General features: G+C 38.5%; 3 protein-coding genes and 1 pseudogene across 3 annotated transcripts in view; 2 read left to right on the top strand and 2 right to left on the bottom strand.

Moving 5' to 3' along the window:
• LOC144643216 (DENN domain-containing protein 10-like) overlaps positions 1-22,297 on the bottom strand; it is a 31,956-nt gene extending 9,659 nt beyond the window's left edge. Inside the window, exons 1-4 of the mRNA XM_078502403.1 lie at positions 22,245-22,297; positions 21,963-22,159; positions 13,582-13,614; positions 12,601-12,796 (exon numbers count right to left, since the gene is read on the bottom strand). Of these exons, the coding sequence (XP_078358529.1) occupies positions 12,601-12,796; positions 13,582-13,614; positions 21,963-22,159; positions 22,245-22,284 (466 nt within the window). The 5' untranslated portion in view covers positions 22,285-22,297. The remainder of the gene's footprint in view (positions 1-12,600; positions 12,797-13,581; positions 13,615-21,962; positions 22,160-22,244) is intronic.
• LOC144638137 (melanocyte-stimulating hormone receptor-like) lies at positions 933-2,000 on the top strand. Its single transcript, XM_078497331.1, has one exon. It carries the CDS (start codon positions 933-935, stop codon positions 1,866-1,868), a length of 936 nt encoding a protein of 311 aa, XP_078353457.1. The 3' UTR covers positions 1,869-2,000.
• LOC144638130 (melanocyte-stimulating hormone receptor-like) lies at positions 4,889-5,812 on the top strand (annotated as a pseudogene).
• Positions 7,752-9,731, bottom strand: LOC144643223 (histamine H2 receptor-like). The gene has a single exon (XM_078502420.1). The coding sequence runs from the start codon at positions 9,673-9,675 to the stop codon at positions 8,740-8,742; it is 936 nt and encodes a 311-aa protein (XP_078358546.1). The 5' UTR covers positions 9,676-9,731; the 3' UTR covers positions 7,752-8,739.
• Positions 22,298-22,322: the final 25 nt, after the last annotated feature.

The raw sequence follows: 22,322 nt of genomic DNA, 5'->3' as shown, positions 1-22,322 counted from the left end.
TTTGTTACGGGGTGGAAGGTTTCCTCAGCTTTCAATTGGTTACCGTGAGAGACTAATATTCCAAAATCAGTCAAACGTAATTTAAAATTAGATGCGGGATTTTGGCACCAAAATGAACGAAGATCCCACATTAAAGCTTTAAAGATGAATTGAATCCACCGTTAATATGCAACCAATCTACCAAGTAATTCTTCCTTTTTAATTTTCCTTCAGTTAATTTTTTATCGCATATTTCACTAGGTTTGGAAAGGAAACTACCAAGATGTTACAATTTCTGTGTTAAACTTTCGCTCGTCACGGTTTTTTTTTTTCACTTTTTGTTGCTGTAGATACAACGTTCCCAAAATCTTTTTTCTGTTTTCACTTTAAATCGCATTTCAAAGTTCTAACATTGCTCAGCTTCCTTGGTTTGTTCATAAATATATATAATTCTAATTGTATTTTTACGGGGCAGGTTTCTATAGGTTTGGTTATTAAAAAACGTAATTGAAAATAAGATGCGGGATTTTGGCACGAAAATAATTGATAAACCCATACTTTAGCCTTAAAGAGGAATTAAACCCACCGTTAGCCACCAAAAAATTTCTTCCCGTTTTTTATTTACCTCAATTCCGTGTTCAACTTTTAATTTAAAATAAGTTGCAGGATGTTTGTCACGAAAATTATTGAAGATTCCAGACTGTTAAAATATTAATGCACGTTTTACCATTTAAGCAACCTATTAAGAATTGCGCGCTATTAAATTAAGGCTAAATTGAGGCTAAATTAAGACTATTTGCAAGGTCCAAGCGGGTGTTCATCTAAATCACTATAACTAAGCTAAAGCATAAAAAGGCATTGACATTGGCCTTTGTAATAAACCAGCGATAATATAAGCTGTTTACTGCTCATAGCTTCCTAAAGCTTCAAGCATATACCTATATGACAGAAAAATGTGGACAGCAAACTATACTGAAGGAGACGAAAACAAATCATTCGTAGAACTATGGTGCTCGGCACATATAACCACTGAAATGTGCCACCAGTTAAATTGTATTTCCGTGTTAATCAGCTTCCTCTCCATAACAGCAATCCTCGGGAACACACTGATCCTAGTTGCTCTTTCTAGCGAGTCCTCTCTCCATCCGCCGACAAAACTATTTCTCCGTTGCCTGGCTGTAACTGATCTCTGCGTTGGTTTTATCTCACAGCCTCTAGCGGTGATCTATTCGATATCCGTAGTGAGTCAAAGTCTGGATATTTGTCTTTTCTCAAGAAAATTGAAATTTATCACAAGTTATCTGTTCTGTTCAGTGTCGTTGTTGACATTGTCTGCAATAAGCGTGGACAGACTTCTTGCGCTGATGTTGCGACTAAGATATAGACAAGTTGTAACACTAAAGAAAACTCACGCAATTCTTATTATCATTTGGATTGTGTCTATTGTCACTGCAACTATGTCCTTGTGGAGCAACACCATAACCTTATGGTATGGCCGCATAGGTATAACACTGTGTCTAGTAACCTCCTCATTCTGCTACACAACGATTTTCGTTCGACTTCGTAGTCATGAAAGGCAGATACAAGACCATGTGCATCAAGTGCAACCAGCGCAAATTCCACTGAACATAACGCGATACAAGAAAGCAGTGTACAGTGCACTGTGGTTGCAGCTGACATTGGTAGCTTGCTATCTGCCATACGGTATAGCTGAAGCTTTGTATACTCAAAATCGAGCGTCTTCATCTTTGTTTCTAGCTGACAAATGGACAGAAGTGATAGTTTATTTGAACTCATCATTAAACCCGTTTCTCTACTGTTGGAAGATCAGAGAGGTCAAGCAAGCTGTCAAGGATATCATGCAAAAGTTTCCCTGTTCGGCGGGTTAATTGGTTCTTGTCCAGATGTCAAAAAGTTAAATGAGAAAAGCTGAACACCATTTTCATTTTTCTCAAAAAAGATGTCCTCCATGCACCCAACCTTTGCAGTTGTTTTCTTAGTTTTGTCAAAATTTATTTGGTCGAATTTCTTCTTAAAACTGACACTGATTCTGAAACTGAGCTTTGAGCACTTGCTCTGCGTTATACGTCCTAGCAACATTGACGCCCTTTGCTCCACGAGGAGCCTAAAAGGAATAAGTCAGCAACATGTACATTTATCTTTTAGAGACATCAGTAGAGAAACCAGGAATACCATTTAAGATTCGGCCCCTGATGTGTCCTTTTATGAGAATTTAAAAGTGTATTGTAGATGCATTCTCTGTACAGGAGGTGCAATCTTATGTTTTTTATATCTTTCATATGTTAGAATACACGTATGTACAGCTTCCCCTCGAGCAAGCAAGCAACCTAAATAACTTTAAAATAGATCTAGGATGAAGATTGATTTTAACGGCAAAACAGTGAAAGTAAAAAAAGAGAACGAAAACAAAAAGTGTTGCGAATGAATTGAACACGACGTCACATAATATTTTAGGCGTATGCAAGGGAATATTCTAGTCATCGGAAAACCAATTAAAAACAAGGAACTAATTGTCACTGGTGGCAGAACTTTGAGCATAATTGACGACTTTCTTATATTCGGCAAAATGCGGAAAACAAAATATTTGTTTGAATGCGTTATTTATAGATGCCACAAAGGCTTTTGGCATTGTCAACCGCGGTGTTGTCTGGAAAGTTCGGTGTCATTTACGATGCCCCAAAACTGAGCCAGGTTCAAAATTCTGTTCAAATCAAATACAGCAAGGAGAAAAAGGTGGATATGAAAATGACCATAAGCTCCAAAAAAACCCGCTTGATTAAAATCGCATAATATACTGAAACGACTTTAAAAACTGACATTATAGATCTTTCCGGGCTGAAGGAAATTACATGTTGATGTAAATCATAAATTGCAGCAACTTCAGACGTAAGCCGCCCATACGTTGTCTCTATTTTTAAGTATTTTACGCGACAGCGAATATACAGCTTTAGTCTGTAACAATCGTTTATTAAAGCCAACAAAGAATTAATAGTAATAAATCATGCCACCGAGCCACTAAGTAATTCTTCCTTTTTTATTCTCCTTAATTTTTCATCGCATATTTCATCGGGTATGAATAAGAAACCAACAAGATGTTGCAATTTCCATGTTCAACTTTCGTTCATCACGAGCTTCTCTTTTTCACTTTTTATTGCTGTGGATACAACGTTGCCAAAATATTTTTTTAAATCGTTACGTATTTGAGCGTTCTAACATTGCTCAGCTCCCTTGGTTTTGTTCATAGTAAAGGGGTTAGGTCACGGTATTTTAAGTAATTCTATTTATTTTCGTCAATTAAGAGCTCTAAACTTTAAATTAACAAAGCAAAAGTCATTTATTGGCAAAATCACGTCCATGTAACAAACAAAGATGATTTTCGAGCATTGTAAACGACACTTTCGTACAAATTGAGATAAACTTGCAAAATGTCGGGCCGACGTTTTTCAAGTTTACCCGAACGCAACTCGTTTTAATCTTCTCGTATTTTGCCTATCGATGCCCCCTTTTGGCCTTTCTGTGTTTCTTTCGAGTTCTTCTACAGTTTTAAGCCGTTATAGTGATATTTCAGTTTATTCTATGACCAGTTAGTCAGTTCCGAAATTGCCTAAAATTGCGTGACATAGCCCCTTTAATGTAATTCTTATTGTTTGTTACGGGGGAGGTATGTTTCCGAAACTTTGGTTACTACGAGACTAATATTCCAAAATAAGACGTAATGTAAAATACGATTCGGGATTTTGGCACAAAAATGAATGAAAATCCCAAACTCGAGTCTTAAAGAGGAATGATATAAAATATTAATGTACTTTATTCGACCTTTTAAGAATTGCGCACAATAAATTAAGGCTACAGTCCGACCTCTATTAAGCGGCCATTCTCAGGACTTTGAAAAGTGGCCGCTTAATAGAGGTACAATATAAATTGGATAGGAATGGCAGTAAACATGATTTTATTGACTCTATATAGCAAAATGCTTTTAAGAAGTGAACATATACATGTATGAGGATAAATCCAAAATTCATTGTATTTCTTTGGGTTGATAATGAACAGAAAAATATGCAAAACATTTTTGACAAGTTTCTTAGGCCTTTTTGCATCAACAGTTAGTATGTAAAAAAATGTAGTTCAAGATATTTTACGGACGATTTGTTTAAGTATCATCTGTCACCATGCATTTCACTTGGAAAGATAATTTGCTGGCCGCCTAATGGAGGTAAAAAACCATATAAATAATACACTTGTGACAGCAAAAAGGTGGCCGCGATCGCTTAATAGAGGTGGCCGTTGAATAGAGGTATCAAAAACAGCAGTTTACTGACAAATAAATCGGGACTTTGGAAAGTGGCCGCTTTATGGAGGGGGGCCGCTTAATAGGTGGCCGCTTAATGGAGGTCGGACTGTGTTTGCTAGGTGCACTTCAAGTTTTATTAAAACTGCCAAGTTTTAGGGCTTCTTAAAATTACTGCTTTTGAGCTCCATTACAACTGCTCCTTTTTAAGATTCTTCGAAGCTATTGATCTTTCTGATCGGCGAAAGGCTAAAAATATTCGAAAAGAAACTATTTTCATGGCTCTACGTACGTTGAGCTTTTCCTTTATCAATCATGCTGAATTCGTTCGGTTCGATTTTCAGAGTAGCTCATCACTTAGAGTTTGTTTTCGTTGTAAAAAATCATAATTCATTGATGCCTAGGAGAATTATAAAAAACATTCCACAAACAACATTTGTTTGTCCAAGCAGGTGTTCATCTTAATCACAATAACTAAAATGACATTGATATTGGCGTTTGTAATAAGCCAGCGAGAATATAAGCTGTTCACTGCACAAAGCTTCAGCGATACCGAACACTGAATCCTAAAGCTCCAAGCATATACCTATATCACAACAAATGGCTGCAGTAAACTATACTGACGGAGACACTGACTCAAGGATGTGCTCAGCACATATAACCAGTGAAATGCACCGCCAGTTAAATTGTATTTCCGTGTTGATCAGCTTTCTCTCCATAACAGCCATCTTGGGGAACACACTCATTCTAGTTGCTCTTTACAGCGAGTCCTCCCTCCATCCGCCGACAAAACTATTTCTCCGTTGCCTGGCTGTAACTGATCTCTGCGTTGGTTTTATGTCACAGCCTCTAGCGGTGATCTATTCGATATCCGTAGTGAGTCAAAGTCTGGATATTTGTCTTTACTCAAGAAAATTGAAATTTATCACAAGTTATCTGCTCTGTTCAGTGTCGTTGTTGACATTGTCTGCAATAAGCGTGGACAGACTTCTTGCGCTGATGTTGCGTCTAAGATATAGACAAGTTGTAACACTAAAGAGAACTCACGCGATTCTTATTATCATTTGGATTGTTTCCATTGTCACTGCAACTATGTCCTTGTGAAACAACACCATAACCTTATGGTATGGCCGCATAGGTATAACACTGTGTCTAGTAACCTCCTCATTCTGCTACACAACGATTTTCGTTCGACTTCGTAGTCATGAAAGGCAGATACAAAACCATGTGCATCAAGTGCAACCAGCGCAAATTCCACTGAACATAACGCGATACAAGAAAGCAGTGTATAGTGCACTGTGGTTGCAGTTGACATTAGTAGCTTGCTATCTGCCATATGGTATAACTGAAGCTTTGTATACTCAAAATCGAGCGTCTTCATCTTTGTTTTTAGCTGACAAATGGACAGAATTGATAGTTTATTTGAACTCATCTTTAACCCCGCTTCTCTACTGTTGGAAGATCAGAGAAGTCAAGCAAGCTGTTAAGGATACGATGCAAAAGTTTCCCTGTTCATCGAGTTAATTGGTTCTTGTCGAGTTGTTAAAAAGTTAAATAAAAAAAGCTGAAGACTATGATTTTAATTTTCTCAAAGAAGGTGCCCTCTTTGCACTCGACCTTTGCAATTTTTTTTCTTAGTTATGTTAAAGTTTGTTATGTCAAACGTCTTTTCAAAACTGACACTGACACTGAAACTGAGCCTTATGAGACCCTTTATCTGCGTTATACGTCCTGGCAACCCAGCAACATTGACGCTCTTTGCTCCACGAGGAGACTTAAAGAAATAAGTCAGCATCATAGCAAAATGTACATTTATATTTAAGAGACATCAGTAGGGAAGCCTTCCATGCATAAGGGTATACCATTTAAGATGCGGTCTTTTTTCTTCCCTTTTTATTTTCATTTATTTTTTTATCGCAAATTTGACCAAATATGAAAACAAACTATAATGTTATAATTTCCGCGTTCAACTTTTAATAAAAAAGATGCAGGATTTTGGCACGAAAATGAATGGAGAATCCACACCTTTAAAGTGTTAAAGAGGAATTATTATAAAATATTAATGTCCGTTTTGCCTTAATAAGCGAGCTATTAAGGTGTTTATCTTAATCACAATAACTCAGCTAAAGCATAAAAAAGGCATTTATATTGGCGTTTGTAATAAGCCAGCAAGAATATAAGCTGCTCACTGTACTAAGCTTTATATAATCCTAAAGCTTCAAGCATATACCTATATCACAGAAAAATGGCGGCAATAAACTATACTGAAGGAGACGAAAACAAATCATTCGTAGAACTGTGGTGCTCAGCACATATAACCAGTGAAATGCGCCACCAGTTAAATTGCCGTAGGCCAAGGGCCGTGCTCAAGACCGAGGGAACAGCTCTTCCCTTTACGGACCGGCAAATAAATTTTTTATTTTTTTTTTTTTTTAAATTTTTTTTTTTTATAATTTTTTTACTTTAATTTATTTGGTAAAATGACCGAGAAAGATTGCGTCACAGAATCTCTGTACACGCGCACATTCAATGTCAATGTCAATTAGGGCTATTTATACGAGAAATGTTGAGTCGATCGTCGGGCAATAAACAAGAGTGAAGAATGCTGTTTGCTGTATAATTTTCTGCATAATTTTGAACAAAATTACTCAGCGGCGTACTCACGGGAAGGTTCATCATAACAACTTCACGATAAGAGGTTCAGGAAAAGGAACTGAAGAAATAAATATAGCACAAATGTAGCATCGAGTCAAAGCATTAAAATCAGTCACAAAACTGTAAACACTTAAATCGATTTCGTGTTCCCGATAAATTTTTTGAAAGAAACTCTGTTCCCAGGGTGTTAAGCTTATCTCTGACTAAAAAAAATCTCTGACAAGGCAGTTTCTCTAGCTATACACACTTATTTATGAATTTATAATCTCTGCGTTGATTCCCCAGCAAAATTTTATTCTGATTAACAGTGCGAAAGTGGAACTGAATGAAATTCGTAATTTGGTCGTCTACGTACGGCACAATATCGTGAGAATTAGTTTGACTGTTTTTGATTAAAGAATCTTATTTTTTTTAATGATGGCAAAAAGTGGCAAACAAACAAGGCAGTTAAACTCATAAATGTTGTCTGAAAATCAGTCCAGTTTACCGCAACGGGTGAAAATCATTGCAAAATGCACAAACAACGACAAACTACGAATGGTGAACTACAACTTGATTTTGTCGATAAAGGAAGCTAGAGTTTAGCTGCTTAAGCGGAGTGCAAATGAATGCTCGAAACTACTGGGAAACAAGATTGGGGTTTACGCCCATTGAAAGCAATGGTCTTGTAGATAATCCGCACCCACGGTTTTGAGCCCAAATTTTTAACAAAATGGTGCAGCATATACACAAGTTTTTACGGTACTCGCCTTTTGAAGAACCTCGAGGCTTTTATTTTCACTATTTTGTTCTTTCATATTTACAACAGTTGGCCAACAGCTATTGCGATTTTGGAGAGGAAAACTTTCATGTGTTTTTTTGTCTCGCTTCAAACTGGTTTAAATAAAATAAAATAAAATAAATTACTATATTTAGAGAAAAAAACACATCAGCTCTAGCTGGTTTTCATGCGGGAGCTCTTTCCAGGTCGAATTGGAATTTGGGAATGGTGGTTTTTGTAGAGGGAGGAAGACCGGAGAACCGGAGAAAAACAAATAAACAAAAGATTTTACAAACATTTTGTTTCCCGTATTTTCCAGAATATAGCAAAGCGTCAATTATTCACAAAATTCTGCCACCAGTGACAATTAGTTCCTTCTTTTTAATTGGTTCGCCGATGACCAGAAAATTCCCTTGTATGTGAAAAGAAGTAAGATGTAAAAGAGCATACATTTAAAAGCTACACCTAAAATGTGACATTGTTTTAATTCCTTCGCAAAAAACTTTCTGTTTTAGTTTAATTTTAGTTCTCTTCTTTTATACTTTAATTGAGAACAATATTTAGTCTATTTTAAAGTTATTAAGATTGCTTGCTCGAGGGGGAGCTGTACATACGTGTATTCTAACATATGAAAGATAACATAAAATTGCACCTGTACAGAAAATACATCTGCAATACATCTGCAATACACTTTCTAATAAAAGGACTCATCGGGGACCGGTATGCCCTTATGTATGGAAGGTTTCTTTACTGATGTCTCTAAAACATAAATGTACATTTTGCTATGAATAATGATGCTGACTTATTCCTTTAAGGCTCCTCGTGGAGCAATAGGACGTATAACGCAGAGCAAGGATCATCAGTTTCAGAATCAGTGTCAGTTTTGAGTAGACGTTCGACATAATAACTTTTAACAAAACTAAGGAAACAATAGCAAAGGCTGAGTACATGGAGGACATCTTCTTTGAGAAAATTAAAATCATAGTCGTCAGCTTTTCTTATTTAGCCTTTTTTTAAATAACTCGACAAGAACCAGTTAACCCGACGAACAGGGAAACTTTTGCATCGTATCCTTGACAGCTTGCTTGACCTCTCTGATCTTCCAACAGTAGAGAATCGGGTTTAAAGATGAGTTCAAATAAACTATAACTTCTGTCCATTTGTCAGCTAAAAACAAAGATGAAGACGCTCGATTTTGAGTGTACAAAGCTTCAAATATACCATATGGCAGATAGCAAGCTACTAATGTCAGCTGCAACCACAGAGCACTGTACACTGCTTTCTTGTATCGCGTTATGTTCAGTGGAGTTTGTGCTGGTTGCACTTGATGCACACGGTCTTGTATCTGCCTTTCATGACTACGAAGTCGAACGAAAATTATTGTGTAGCAGAATGAGGAGGTTACTAGACACAGTGTTATACCTATGCGGCCATACCATAAGGTTATGGTGTTGTTCCACAAGGACATAGTTGCAGTGACAATGGACACAATCCAAATGATAATAAGAATCGCGTGAGTTCTCTTTAGTGTTACAACTTGCCTATATCTAAGACGCAACATCAGCGCGAGAAGTCTGTCCACACTTATTGCAGACAATGTCAACAACGACACTGAACAGAGCAGATAACTTGTAATAAATTTCGATTTTCTCGAGTAAAGACAAATATCCAAACTTTGACTCACTACAGATATCGAATAGATCACCGCTAGAGGCTGTGAGATAAAACCAACGCAGAGATCAGTTACAGCCAGGCAACGGAGAAACAGTTTTGTCGGTGGATGGAGGGAGGACTCGCTGTAAAGAGCAACTAGTATCAGTGTATTGCCCAGGACTGCTGTTATGGAGAGAAAGCTGATCAACACGGAAATACAATTTAACTGGTGGCGCATTTCACTGGTTATATGTGCTGAGCACCACAGTTCTACGAATGATCTGTTTTCATCTCCTTCAGTATAGTTTACTACCACCATTTTTCTGTGATGTAGGTATATGCTTGAAGCTTTAGGATAAGGTGTTCCGGGTATCACTGAAGGTTTGTGCAGTGAACAGCTTATATTCTTGCTAGCTTATTATAAACGCCAATATTAATGGCTTTTTGTGCTTTAGCTAAGTTATTGTGATTTAGATGAACACCTGCTTGGACAAGCAAATGCGGTTTGTGGAATGTTTTTCATAATTCTCCTATGCAGCAATGAATTATGACTTTTATGAAAACAAAAACTCTGAGAGATGAGCGATTCTTAAAATCGAACTGAACAAATTCAGCATGATAAATGACGAGCTAAACGTACCTAGAGCCATGGAATGATTTGCTTAAAATTTGCATACATAACTAGAAATAGTTTATTTTCAAATAGATTTTAATTATTATTTTAGCTTTTCGCCGATCAAGCAGATCGGTAGCTTTAAAGAATCTTAAAAAGGAGCAATTATAAAGGAGCCCAAAAGTCCTAAAAATTGGCAGAATTAATAAACCTTGAAGTGGACTTAGCAAATAGCCTTAGTTTATTAGCGCGCAATTCTTAATAGATCAAATTAATGGCAAAACGTAAATTAATATTTTATGATAATTCTTCTTAAAAACTGAAGTGTGGGACGTTCATTCATTTTCGTGCCAAAATCCCGCGTCTTATTTTAAATTACGTTTGATTTTGGAATATTAGTCTCTTAGTAACCAATTGAAAGCTAAGAAAACCTAGCTACTACCCATTAACAAACAATTAGAATTATCAAGAGAATTGGATGGGACTGTGTCACGGCTAAGTTAACTTTATGCTATTACATTTTGTCAAATATTCGCCATGAAACAAAGGCCCCGTCCACACTGACCCGGGTAAATTTGAAAACGCATCTTTTTTTCTCCGGTTAGGCCAACCGTCCACACTGAAACGGCGTTTTCGGTCACCGAAAACGGAGCGTTTCAAAAACGCTCACCAATGAGCGTTTGGACTTGGAGCGTGAAATAGTGTATTTTTATATTTTATTGTAAATAATTTTAGAGGGCCACTGGTTTGTTAGTATTTTTTATGTTATTTTAGTGCTACCCTCGTTAAATAAAGACTTTACTTTTACTTTTACTTACTAATGAAGCGTATCGTTTTCAAATTTACCCAGGTTAATGTGGACGGAAAACATTTTTCGCGGCGTTTTCAAATTTCTCCGTTTTCAAATTTACCCGGGTCAGTGTGGACGGGGCTCTAAATGTTTGCAAAGAAATCAATTATATGATTCTAAATGACCCAAAACCCATAGCTTCATTTCAGCCAAATCCTGATGTGTCTCCCGGGCGCTTTAACAAGCAAACGAAAGAGAAAACTGTTCCGCTGGACCATACTTTAAAAACCCATATCGCAATCCTTTTCAATCTTGGACACTTTAGGCCATCCGTACCTTCTTTTGCATTTGGTGTGTTATTTAAATATTCCATCACTGTTTTAAGAAGTTATTTTATATATTTGAACGAATTTGATGGTCATTTCCTTACCCTAAGTTTGGCTAAAATCCGTGACACAGTCCCTTTAATGAACAAAACCAAAGGAGCTGAGCAACGCTAGAACACTGCACAAACGCAACGATTTAAACCGAAAAACAGAAAAAAGATTTTTGATCAACAGTAAAGGCAACGACACTGGAGGTGGAATGAGCACTGAATGAATCTATCACAAAGAAAGCAGTACACTGGACACCCGAAGGCAGGCACAAGCGTGGCAGTCCCAAGAATAAATGGCGACGTACAGTCAAAACAGAAATGAGGGGCTTAAACCAAAGCTGGAACACCATCCAACAGCTGGCTAAAGACAGACAGCGGTGAAAGAACTAAATAGGACTTTCAGACTGGGGCTTATTAGAAGTGTTCAAATCGTTGCTGTCACCATAGTATAATTATAATTATGGCCTCTCAGATAAGGACGATGAACCATGGGTTACCTCGTCTGCATCTTCATTGTCTTGGACAGCAGGTGCCATTAAGAAACCACAAACTTACCACAAAGAGTAGGGCATGAAGTTCCTCGTGTTGTGGTCTAGCATTGTTCTGAAATTACATTGGTGGCTCTCAGTGCTCCCCTTTGACTGCTTAATGTGTCTGGTCAGTCTCTCGAAGTGTTGTAGTACATTAGAGAGTGTGGGCCACAACCATCAACATTGCCATTGTTGTGTTTTGTCGTGATCATCACAATTGGGCGGAATGCAATCTGTAGTAAATTTCAACTTCAGAAACAGTACGAGGCCCAGTAAAATGTGTTCTGCATCACAAGTTGCTGATAGGAGCCTTTGATTCCCTTTTTTGTATTTTTTTTTTCTGTCTTCCCCCAGATCTGCGTATGGCCAACCAGCACCTTGCGTGGGTGTGCTGGTGTCAGATTCTTCCGACCATCACTTACAGTGTATGCCCCTAAGGTATGTGCATACCAGTGCCACGCATGCACATAAGGCTGGTGCTTAGTGACCTAGTCTCCTTTTGCACAGATGGCTGAGTGACCAGGCCTGCTGAGCAGTTTTGGTTGCACTGGAGTTAAGGCCTCTTAAGGCCTCTGGGTACCATTTTGAAAAAATTAACTTAATAAAATAATTATTTTTTCCACCACTATTACTACTCACTTGTATACATGTAAGCTAGACAATACTAGTGCAACATGTAACTTCTCTGTATTTTCAATAGTTTTTTTTTGTACTTCTTTTTTTCAATATTGTAAAGTCTTTTTCCTCTTCAATAAATTAAAAATAATGGGTTTCTGGTTATTCAACTTAAGAATGTACAAATTTCCAAGCATTTTTAACTTATGAAGTATGATGAAGGAGCATGCCCCATGCTCTTTATAATCAAGGAAAACAAACTTACACAGAATGGAGATCTATTAAAAACAATCTAATAAAAGAAGAAATCAACAACTTGCCTGAAATAGGAGAGGCCACATAGGACAGACGAGGGTCAAAGTCTTTGGCTAAAAACAACCCATCTTCGTCATTAGGACAAGAACCTTTGGTAACAACAGCTAAGTAAGGTTCCAACATGCTGCTGGCATCTCCAGTTTTGATGAACTTGTTACACATTATCTTGCAGATGCCTTTGTACTTCTCTGGACAAAAATCCTGTCAATGCGAGAGAAATCAGTCATGAAGAAAACATAACAAAACCACTGAGATTTGATTGCAATGTCTAACACAATTATGACATCATTTCTTTCCAATTTTGGCAAGAAATTGTTGTGTAATTTGTAGTTTCTCACTCGAAAAAGAAGTACAACTAGCCTGCATAGCAGACATGTTTAGTGGTGGACGAGTGCTGAATATTCCGCTGAAATGTTTTAGCTACCATTATATTGGATTGGAAAGATCAAGGAAGCATGGGGTGCGTAAAAAAATGGACTAGGGAGGACATATTCGCACAACAAAAACTTGAATGCAACGGAAGTATCATACAGTATTTAAGTTATCCACATGATAACTACACAACTGTATGATAACTGTCACTTTATGCACTTAATTTCTGACAAAGTGTGGTTAAATAAAATATTCATACTCTCCCCAAGGAGGGTTATTGGAAATGCTGAGGGGAGGCGAGGGGAGGGGTTCTTAAATACCAAAAAATGTTAAAGGAAAGTATAAATCTAATTAAAACTGGAATTTACAGAGAGGAGGACTGATGAGGGTTCGATCAGGTAAACCCTCTGTTGGGAGAGTGTAGACATTTTTCTGGAACGACACAATGGGAGCAGAAAACTCACAAAAAAAAAACAGAAAAAAAACACTAGATACAGACAATACAATGTAAATCAAAAGAAGCACGATAATATTGCACTGTAATCATTTCTGATTTTTGCTACCACACACTTGAAACGTAACAGATATAATATTATTAAATATTAAACTTTTACCTTTGCTATCAGTGTCAGTGCCACATGAGTTACCTTGAAAACAATACAGTTAATGCAATTAAAATGTGGAAACAATGGCGCCATCTGTGATATCTAACTGAACAGATGCATGCCAAAATGGAATCTATTTGTTGTAAATAGAGACCAGAGAGGAGGGGGGGGGGTGGGACTGTATCACTATCAGTGTTTTAATGGAAAACCATCTGTCAATAACGTTGCTGCAATTATTTTATTTTATTTTTTAGGAAAGCCCCTTTCTCTTCTGAGTTTCTATTCCTATTCTGGACTTAATTCGTCATACCAACAATCAGTTTCCCAGCAAATGAAACCCTATTCTAGACCAAAACTAACTGATTTCTATACCCTATCCCAGACTAAACTGCTTGAACACCCTACGCTTCACAGCGGCACATTCCTATAAAGCTCATATATGGCAGTGCCCCCCCCCCCCCCCCCAGATTGATGTTTTCAAAACCTGAAAAAAAGCAATTTCTGGAATCAACAGATGGCTTCCTTTCAGGTTGTAGAAATAAGAGCCTATGTTTTCTGTACTACCCTCGCTCACCTACTACTAGTACATGTATATACCATCATCTTTAAAAAGAGCCAGGGGAAGTTAAGAGGGGATGTCACTACGGGCGGTCCACTGGATTTCGGACTCCAAAATAGTTTCCCTTCATATATTTACCACAGGTACTACCATCTATCCTTACTACTAAAATACAGTTGAAATGATCAGAGAGTTTGTTTTTCTCGACTTTGGAGGATTTATCAATTACTAGTGTCAATAAGCGATGAAACGGCCATTTTCCATGTGTCGAAATACAGGATTTCAAACGTTCGTTAAAAATACTTCGCGCTTATAAAAGCCCCAAAATTTGTACAAATTCAGCTAATTTTTATCAGGTCTTACTCCTAATATATCATTTAGCTAACTTCCAATTCAAAATCGGAAGCGAACCACAATATCTATTGAACACCTTTAGTTATTTATGCGAACATCTCAAAAATATGTTCCCAAATCTTGCCGTAATTTTCACTTGTGGCACCTAGACGAGGCCTAAATTGCTATTCTACTTTTAGACTAAGAGTTATTCTTTCGATTTATGTAATAAAAATTGTGGCACAACGCGACTTTGAGGAAAAAAAAATCAAACGAATTCTTGGTATTTTCACCTATGAATTATTGCGTGACAGACTTCACATTCCTTTACCGAGCCGTGTTCATGACACTTCATGTCAAGTTTCTCAATAGTTTTCGCCTCAATAGAGGGAAATCGTCCAAAAGTTCCAGAAATGGAAACAAAGTTTTCCTCCTTTTGGTTAGTTGGCACCAAATATTTCGTTTCCTGACGTTTCAAATATATAATAATGATCAGGCTCGTTACATGATTTGCCACTCACCTTGTTGACCTTGTTCCTGTTGATGAAAAGTACGAGAATTCAATCGCGAAACTTTTGTGGTTGTCGTACGCAATCAAAAGTATGGTAATCAGTTACTTCATTGGTAGTAATGCTGTGGCAACTCTGTCTTAAAAAAGAGCCAATGACGAAAAGATAAGAAGACTTACGAACGCTTATACATTCGCTGACATTTGTGATCTTTTGAACATGACTCGGGTTGCGTTACCTTCCGTGGTGGTGGTAGTGGGTAGGGTGGGAAGGTGGGGAGGGGGGGGGGGGGGGGGGGAGAATTACACCAGAAAATTTTGACGCAGCTCTACTTCAACGCACTGTAATTTTGATATGCCAATATAACTTCAAGGAACGCCATCAAAAGATCATACCCTATCAAAAGATCCGGCACCCAAAAAATCATAATCAGCTAGTACGTAGCCCATTTGGGTACTGTATCATCACTGCGCTATTGCGTCATTGAAACCGGCGGATCGGAATGCACCTTACCTAGGCTAACTTGAGCCGAAGTTCAAGCAGTTTTCTAAACAGAATATCCATCGTTTAGTAACAACAACATAGCTTTTTTACAACAGCCATTACGAAAATAAAAAACCCGTCATCTTAGAAATTACATAAGCTGGGATATGTAAAGATGCCCAAGTAACAGTGCTGTAAACACATCCCGTGTCTGTTTTAACGAACGGTGACCACAGATAAGGCATCCACAGCAAACACACACAAAATGACGCCATTTCAAGCTTTTAATAATGCTGTTCACACTTAAAAATTAAAACACGAGTAGTACTTATGTTTCTAAACTTAAAGATATTAGCATAACCCAGCTGCCGTCTATTGGCAAACGTGCGATCTGACTGGTTACACAGATGCCTTCTATCGATCGTTAGCAAGACCCAGCTGCCGTCCCGTCAATTGGCAAAACGCGCGATCTGATCGGCTACACAGGTGCCTTCTATTTAACAATTAGACGCCGAGATCGAGGTTTAGCATAACCCACTGACTGATCTATTAATCTCAGAAAATCGCCAGAATTAATTTATTGAAGGTTTTAACCGATCAGTAGCATAACCCAGCTACAGTTTATTGGCAAAACGCACGATCTGATTGGTTACACAGGTGCCGTCTATCGATCGTTAGCCGGCTGTTGGTGCGCGCGCTCAGTTTTTTTTTTTGCGGAATTTTATCAACAAAACATTCAAATAATCAACTCTAGCTTTCTTTTGTGTTTAATAGATCGGCAGCTGGGCTATGCTAAAACAATTAGACGGCTGGCTCTCGGTTTCTACCGGCTTGATAGCCGGTAGAAACCTCGAGCTTGCCGTCTAATTGTTAAATAAACGGCACCTGTGTAGCCAATCAGATTGGGCGATTGCCAAAAGACGGTCTTTGTGGTTATGCTAACGATCGTTAGACGGCTCTTTGTCAATGTGCGCGCGCTCAGAGCTCAACAAAACATTCAAAAAATAAACTCTAGCTATATTTACTGTTTAATCGATAGCCACTGGGTTATGCTCCCCCCCCATAAAAGATTCAGTTCACCACTTTGACAAGATTTTCAGTGTTAGCGCTTCCCTTAGCATTCAGACGCACAATCTAGTGGGGAGATGAATGTCGCTTCCCATTGAGGTTTTTTCATAATTTTGATGTAAAGATTTATTACGGGTACTAAACCTATTTTACCCATCACGAAATTGTGTATGCTATACAGCAAGGCAGGTAGTCTTTTGTGAGCAAAATATAAGTATCGATTAGTAGGTTTGGCATTCCATTGCTACTGCCATGGCCTGTATCTTGGCAACATTGGCAGTCTTGTATAACTTCTTTAAGATACAAACTAACTCTGCTTTTCGATGTTTGGAGCGACATGAGACTTCAAAATGGCTGAGCATCTTTTTTTAACATTGGCCGTTTTTATACTAGAGACGCGTTACCCGTCTAGACGAGCTTCGGTAGAAATTTTGTTGTTCGTCTAGTTATGCGTATCTAGTATAAAGACGGGCACAAGACGCGTTACGCGACTAGACGAGCTTCCTTTCGTTATCCGTCTTTCAAGACGCATTTCGAAAAGTACCTCGTCTAGACGGGTAACGCGTCTTGTGCCCGTCTTTATACTAGGGACGCATAACCAGACGAGCAAAAAAAATTTTGCCGAAGCTCGTCTAGACGGCTTACTCGTCTTTAGTATAAAAACGGCCAAATTGCGATGTTAAACGACTCAATTTTTCCCCCTTTGTTATAATCACAGATATCATAGTCATCAAAACATACAGGATATTTAAGGCCGAGTTTGTCATCGATTTCACACATCCAACTGCAGCGGTCTGATACCCTAAAAAGCCTTCGAGGTTTTCATTCTCATCCTTGTCCTCCTGTACATTCTCAATGGAGCGTCTTGTCCGCGGGTTCTCTTTCGTGACGCCAAACGAGAAAAGAAGCCGGTAATATGGGTCCTCGTGAGCCACTCTCCATGACTCTTCTGTTTTGAACAGCCGCTCGTTCTTCTCGTCCCGTGCGTTGCACATGCTTAATGCTACTTGGTCGGGGTCAGCCTTACTAGTCATACTACCCGTTTTTCTCCCAGTTCAAATTTTGCGGTGAGGTACATCTTTACCTTTTCTGGGAAGCGAACGCCATCGGTTCTGGGTTTTCCCAGAGCCCATCTTACTCGCAGTGGGGAGTAAGGCCCCTGGTCTGAATCTGTTAGAATAGTAGGTTGGTTTAGAGCTGTGCTACATCCATGTGCGTCTACAGAAGAACTCCTCTGCCCAGTTCTTTCGTATCCGTACGTACGTATGGTACAGCGAAGAAAATTGATGGAGCCCCACCCCGATCGTTAGCATAACCAAACAGACCGTCTTTTGGTAATCACGCAATCTGATTGGCTACACAGGTGCCGTCTATTGATCGGTAGACGGCTCTCGGAGCAAACGCTTAGTATTTGCTTAATTTTATCAATCAAAACCTTTAATAAATCAATTCTAGCGATATCCTGAGTTAAAAAGATCGGTCAGTGGGTTATGCTAAATCTATCGACTTAGATTGTTGGCTTGGGGGCTTCGCCCCTCGCCAACTATCAGCCGATAGAAACCTCGAGCTCGGCGTCTTATTGTTAAATAGAAGGCATCTGTGTAACCAGTCAGATCGCACGTTTGCCAAAAGACGGCAGCTGGGTTATGCTAATAGCATGAAGTTTGATATAGCAATTAGAAACATAAGTACTACTTGTGTTTTAATTTTTAAGCGTGAACGCATTATTAAAAGCTTGAAATGACGTATCATTGCGTGTGTTTGCTTTGATCTGTGCCACCGTTCATTAAAACAGACACGGGATGTGTTTACAGCACTGTTACTTGGGCATCTTTACATATCCCAGCAAAAAAAAAAAAAGCAAATTAAGAAGTTGACACTGGCTAAAATATTGTTTTGGACGTTTCGGCCACTACTGTTGCCTTCTTCAGCAAGATAAAAATGCAATTGTTCAACGGCGTCCTGTTAAAATATGTAACGAATGTGAGATAAAAACTAAATGAACTTTCCGAGTGCGACAAAAGTCTCTAGAGCATTCTTAATGAGTCTATAAATTCTTAATGCTATTCTAAACGTTTGGTAGCGCTATGTGTTCGTTTATAGCGTTCCTATCTCGCACAGAATGCCAAGCTTCAAGAATTAGTCGTTGTTTCCACGCCGTTGACCTGTCAACAATTTCGACGCTCTCCAAATCTATTTGATGGTCGTTAAGCATATGGTGTTTTGCCAACAAAGAGTTTTTATCTAATGTTGCGATGGCTTTTGCGTATGTAATTTCCAATATAACGGGTTTTTTATTTTCCTAATGGCTTTTGTAAAAAAGCTATGTTGTTGTTACTAAACGATGGATATTCTGTTAAGAAAACTGCTTAAACTCCGTCTCAAGTTAGCCTAGGTAAGGTGCGTTCCGATCCGCCGGTTTCAATGACGCAATAGCGCAGTGATGATACAGTACCCAAATGGGCTACGTACTAGCTGATTATGATTTTTTGGGTGCCGGATCTTTTGATAGGGTATGATCTTTTGATGGCGTTCCTTGAAGTTATATTGGCATATCAAAATTACAGAATGCGTTGAAGTAGAGCTGCGTCTAAATTTTCTGGTGTAATTCCCCCCCCCCTCCCCATCTTCCCACACTACCCACTACCACCACCACGGAAGGTAACGCAAGCCGAGTCATGTTCAAAAGATCACAAATGTCAGCGAATGTATATGCATTCGTAAGTCTTCGTATCTTTTCGTCATTGGCTCTTTTTTAAGACAGAGTTGCCACAGCATTACTACCAATGAAGTAACTGATTACCATACTTTTGATTGCGTACGACAACCACAAAAGTTTCGCGATTGAATTCTCGTACTTTTCATCAACAGGAACAAGGTCAACAAGGTGAGTGGCAAATCATGTAACGAGCCTGATCATTATTATATATTTGAAACGTCAGGAAACGAAATATTTGGTGCCAACTAACCAAAAGGAGGAAAACTTTGTTTCCATTTCTGGAACTTTTGGACGATTTCCCTCTATTGAGGCGAAAACTATTGAGAAACTTGACATGAAGTGTCATGAACACGGCTCGGTAAAGGAATGTGAAGTCTGTCACGCAATAATTCATAGGTGAAAATACCAAGAATTCGTTTGATTTTTTTTCCTCAAAGTCGCGTTGTGCCACAATTTTTATTACATAAATCGAAAGAATAACTCTTAGTCTAAAAGTAGAATAGCAATTTAGGCCTCGTCTAGGTGCCACAAGTGAAAATTACGGCAAGATTTGGGAACATATTTTTGAGATGTTCGCATAAATAACTAAAGGTGTTCAATAGATATTGTGGTTCGCTTCCGATTTTGAATTGGAAGTTAGCTAAATGATATATTAGGAGTAAGACCTGATAAAAATTAGCTGAATTTGTACACATTTTGGGGCTTTTATAAGCGCGAAGTATTTTTAACGAACGTTTGAAATCCTGTATTTCGACACATGGAAAATGGCCGTTTCATCGCTTATTGACACTAGTAATTGATAAATCCTCCAAAGTCGAGAAAAACAAACTCTCTGATCATTTCAACTGTATTTTAGTAGTAAGGATAGATGGTAGTACCTGTGGTAAATATATGAAGGAAAACTATTCTGGAGTCCGAAATCCAGTGGACCGCCCGTAGTGACATCGCCTCTTAATCAGGCCAATCAGAAGGAAGGAGTTCAAACGCTTCTGGAACTGGTTCGGTAAGAGAAATTGCCCAGGGGCTCTCCTGCTTTTGTTGTAAACTTTCGCCCCAAAATCCAGTTGACACGATGAGCTGCCTGTCACCCCGCCAGACTAACTGCCCCTGGGTCTCCGAGGATGCTTTACCATCACACTAGATCAACTACTGTTACTTCTGGGTTCAAACCATTTACAGTTGAACCTCTCCTTACAGATGCCTCTATCATATGGACACCTTCCTATAATGGACAATCCACTTGGTCCAAAAGAAACCAAATTCCATATACGGGTAAACACTAGCTCTGTAAAAGGGACACCTGTATTATACAGGTGATGTTACCTGTCTGTTTGGTGTCCGTACTGAAGATCGATGAAGAGGTTTGTCTGTATTATTTCATGCTGAGATAAATTATGAAAGGGAATATCCGAGTCTAAAGTGGAATGTAATCTATCTCATAATTTTGAGGCCCTGCCAGGGGGGGGGGGGGTTCCCATGTTGCTTGTCACAATCTTAAAAATGCACTGTGTCGCTGTTTTATCAAACTTCGCATCGCTGTGGGTAGTAAAAATGAAGGAAAATTACTTGTCCTTGTTGGAATTTAAAGTGTATATGACATGAAAAATATTTTCTGCTTATTTGAAAGGCCTTTCGAAATACAGAAGAATGGCGTTTTTCTTTTCGAAATATCTTTTTTCGTTTCAGAGATATTGACGTCTTTGTATTATGCAAATTAGATCAGTGATGACGTCACAAGATTTGACTCTAAAAATGGTAAAATACTGAATAAACAATATCTCTAAAACTATTGAAGCAGTGTTCTTGAAACTTGGCACCACAAATGTACATCACAAAAGGAACAAAATGACACCCTTAGTATTGTTGCCATAGCAACTCTTTCAGCTCCAGTCTCTCTCTGTCAAAAAGACAAATATCCTCATATCTGACCTCTAAAGTGAGACAAAGGGTCCTGCTTAGAACAGACATAGTTCCCATATTGCCTTAATTCCCACCATTGGTTTGGCTGCGCTAGATGGATCTTGGATTAAGACAAAAACTGGGAATTTCAGTTTTATTGAGACAGCACCAGCGGCAAAACTGTTGTCATGGCAACAGCCCTAAGAGTAACATTTTGTTTCTTTTGTGATGCACATTTGTGGTGCCAAATTCCAAGAACACTGCTTTAATAGTTTTTGAGATATTGTTTATTCAGTATTTTACCATTTTTAGAGTCAAATCTTGTGACGTCATCACTGATCTAATTTGCATAATACAAAAACGTCAATATCTCTGAAACAAAAAAAGATATTTTGAAAAGAAAAACGCCATTCTTCTGTATTTCGAAAGGCCTTTCAAATGAGCAGAAAATATTTTTCATGTCATATACACTTTAAGTTTTTTCAAAAGGGTTGTCGTTTGTCGCGATTTTATTTTATTTGCTGTCGCTACTTTTTTGGGCCATGTCGCTTGTAGACTGAATTTACCCTGGCAGGGCCTTAATTTTCTCGACCTATCAACACTCTCCTCCACCCCTCCCTCCAGCTAAAAAAAATTTCAAATCCACTCCTGCTAAGTGATAGTTTGATGACACTTTTCTGTGTAAATGTAATTTCCTCACCCACCACCAGGACCGCCCCCCCCCCTCCCCCCAACCTTTCCCGCATCGACACCTACCCCGGCCCACTCCTGGCATCCTGTTTTTACTGAGACAATTTTTGTTAACATAAACATAACCCACCTTGCTCAGTGCATCCGAATTTTTAACTTCTGAAGTGTAAATGTAGAACCACTGTTTACTAAACTGACCAAAACAAAACGCTATAATTTCTTCTTTATCGGCCTTTAGACAGCACTTCCTCAAGATGACCTGACGGAATGCTTCAGTTATGCTGGGGTAAGACCACGTCCAAAGGACGTCGGAATCAACGTCTTTTTCTGCAAAACGTAATGTATAAGAAACCCACCGATTGTTTCATCGAAAATATCAAGAATTTCAAAAGTGGGAACGAGGAATATTTACCGATCAAGCAGGCTGCAAGAAGGTCTCCAAGCCCCGCCATCTTGGTCAGCGCAGATAAGCGCCCGCAGTATATGTCAG

Source organism: Oculina patagonica, chromosome 2 (genome assembly GCF_052425735.1).
Source record: "Oculina patagonica isolate OP01 chromosome 2, crgOcupat, whole genome shotgun sequence".
NCBI classification, from domain to species: Eukaryota; Metazoa; Cnidaria; class Anthozoa; order Scleractinia; family Oculinidae; genus Oculina; species Oculina patagonica.
The sequence above is the reverse complement of the archived record's forward strand: the minus strand, read 5'-3'. Positions and strand labels throughout refer to the sequence as shown.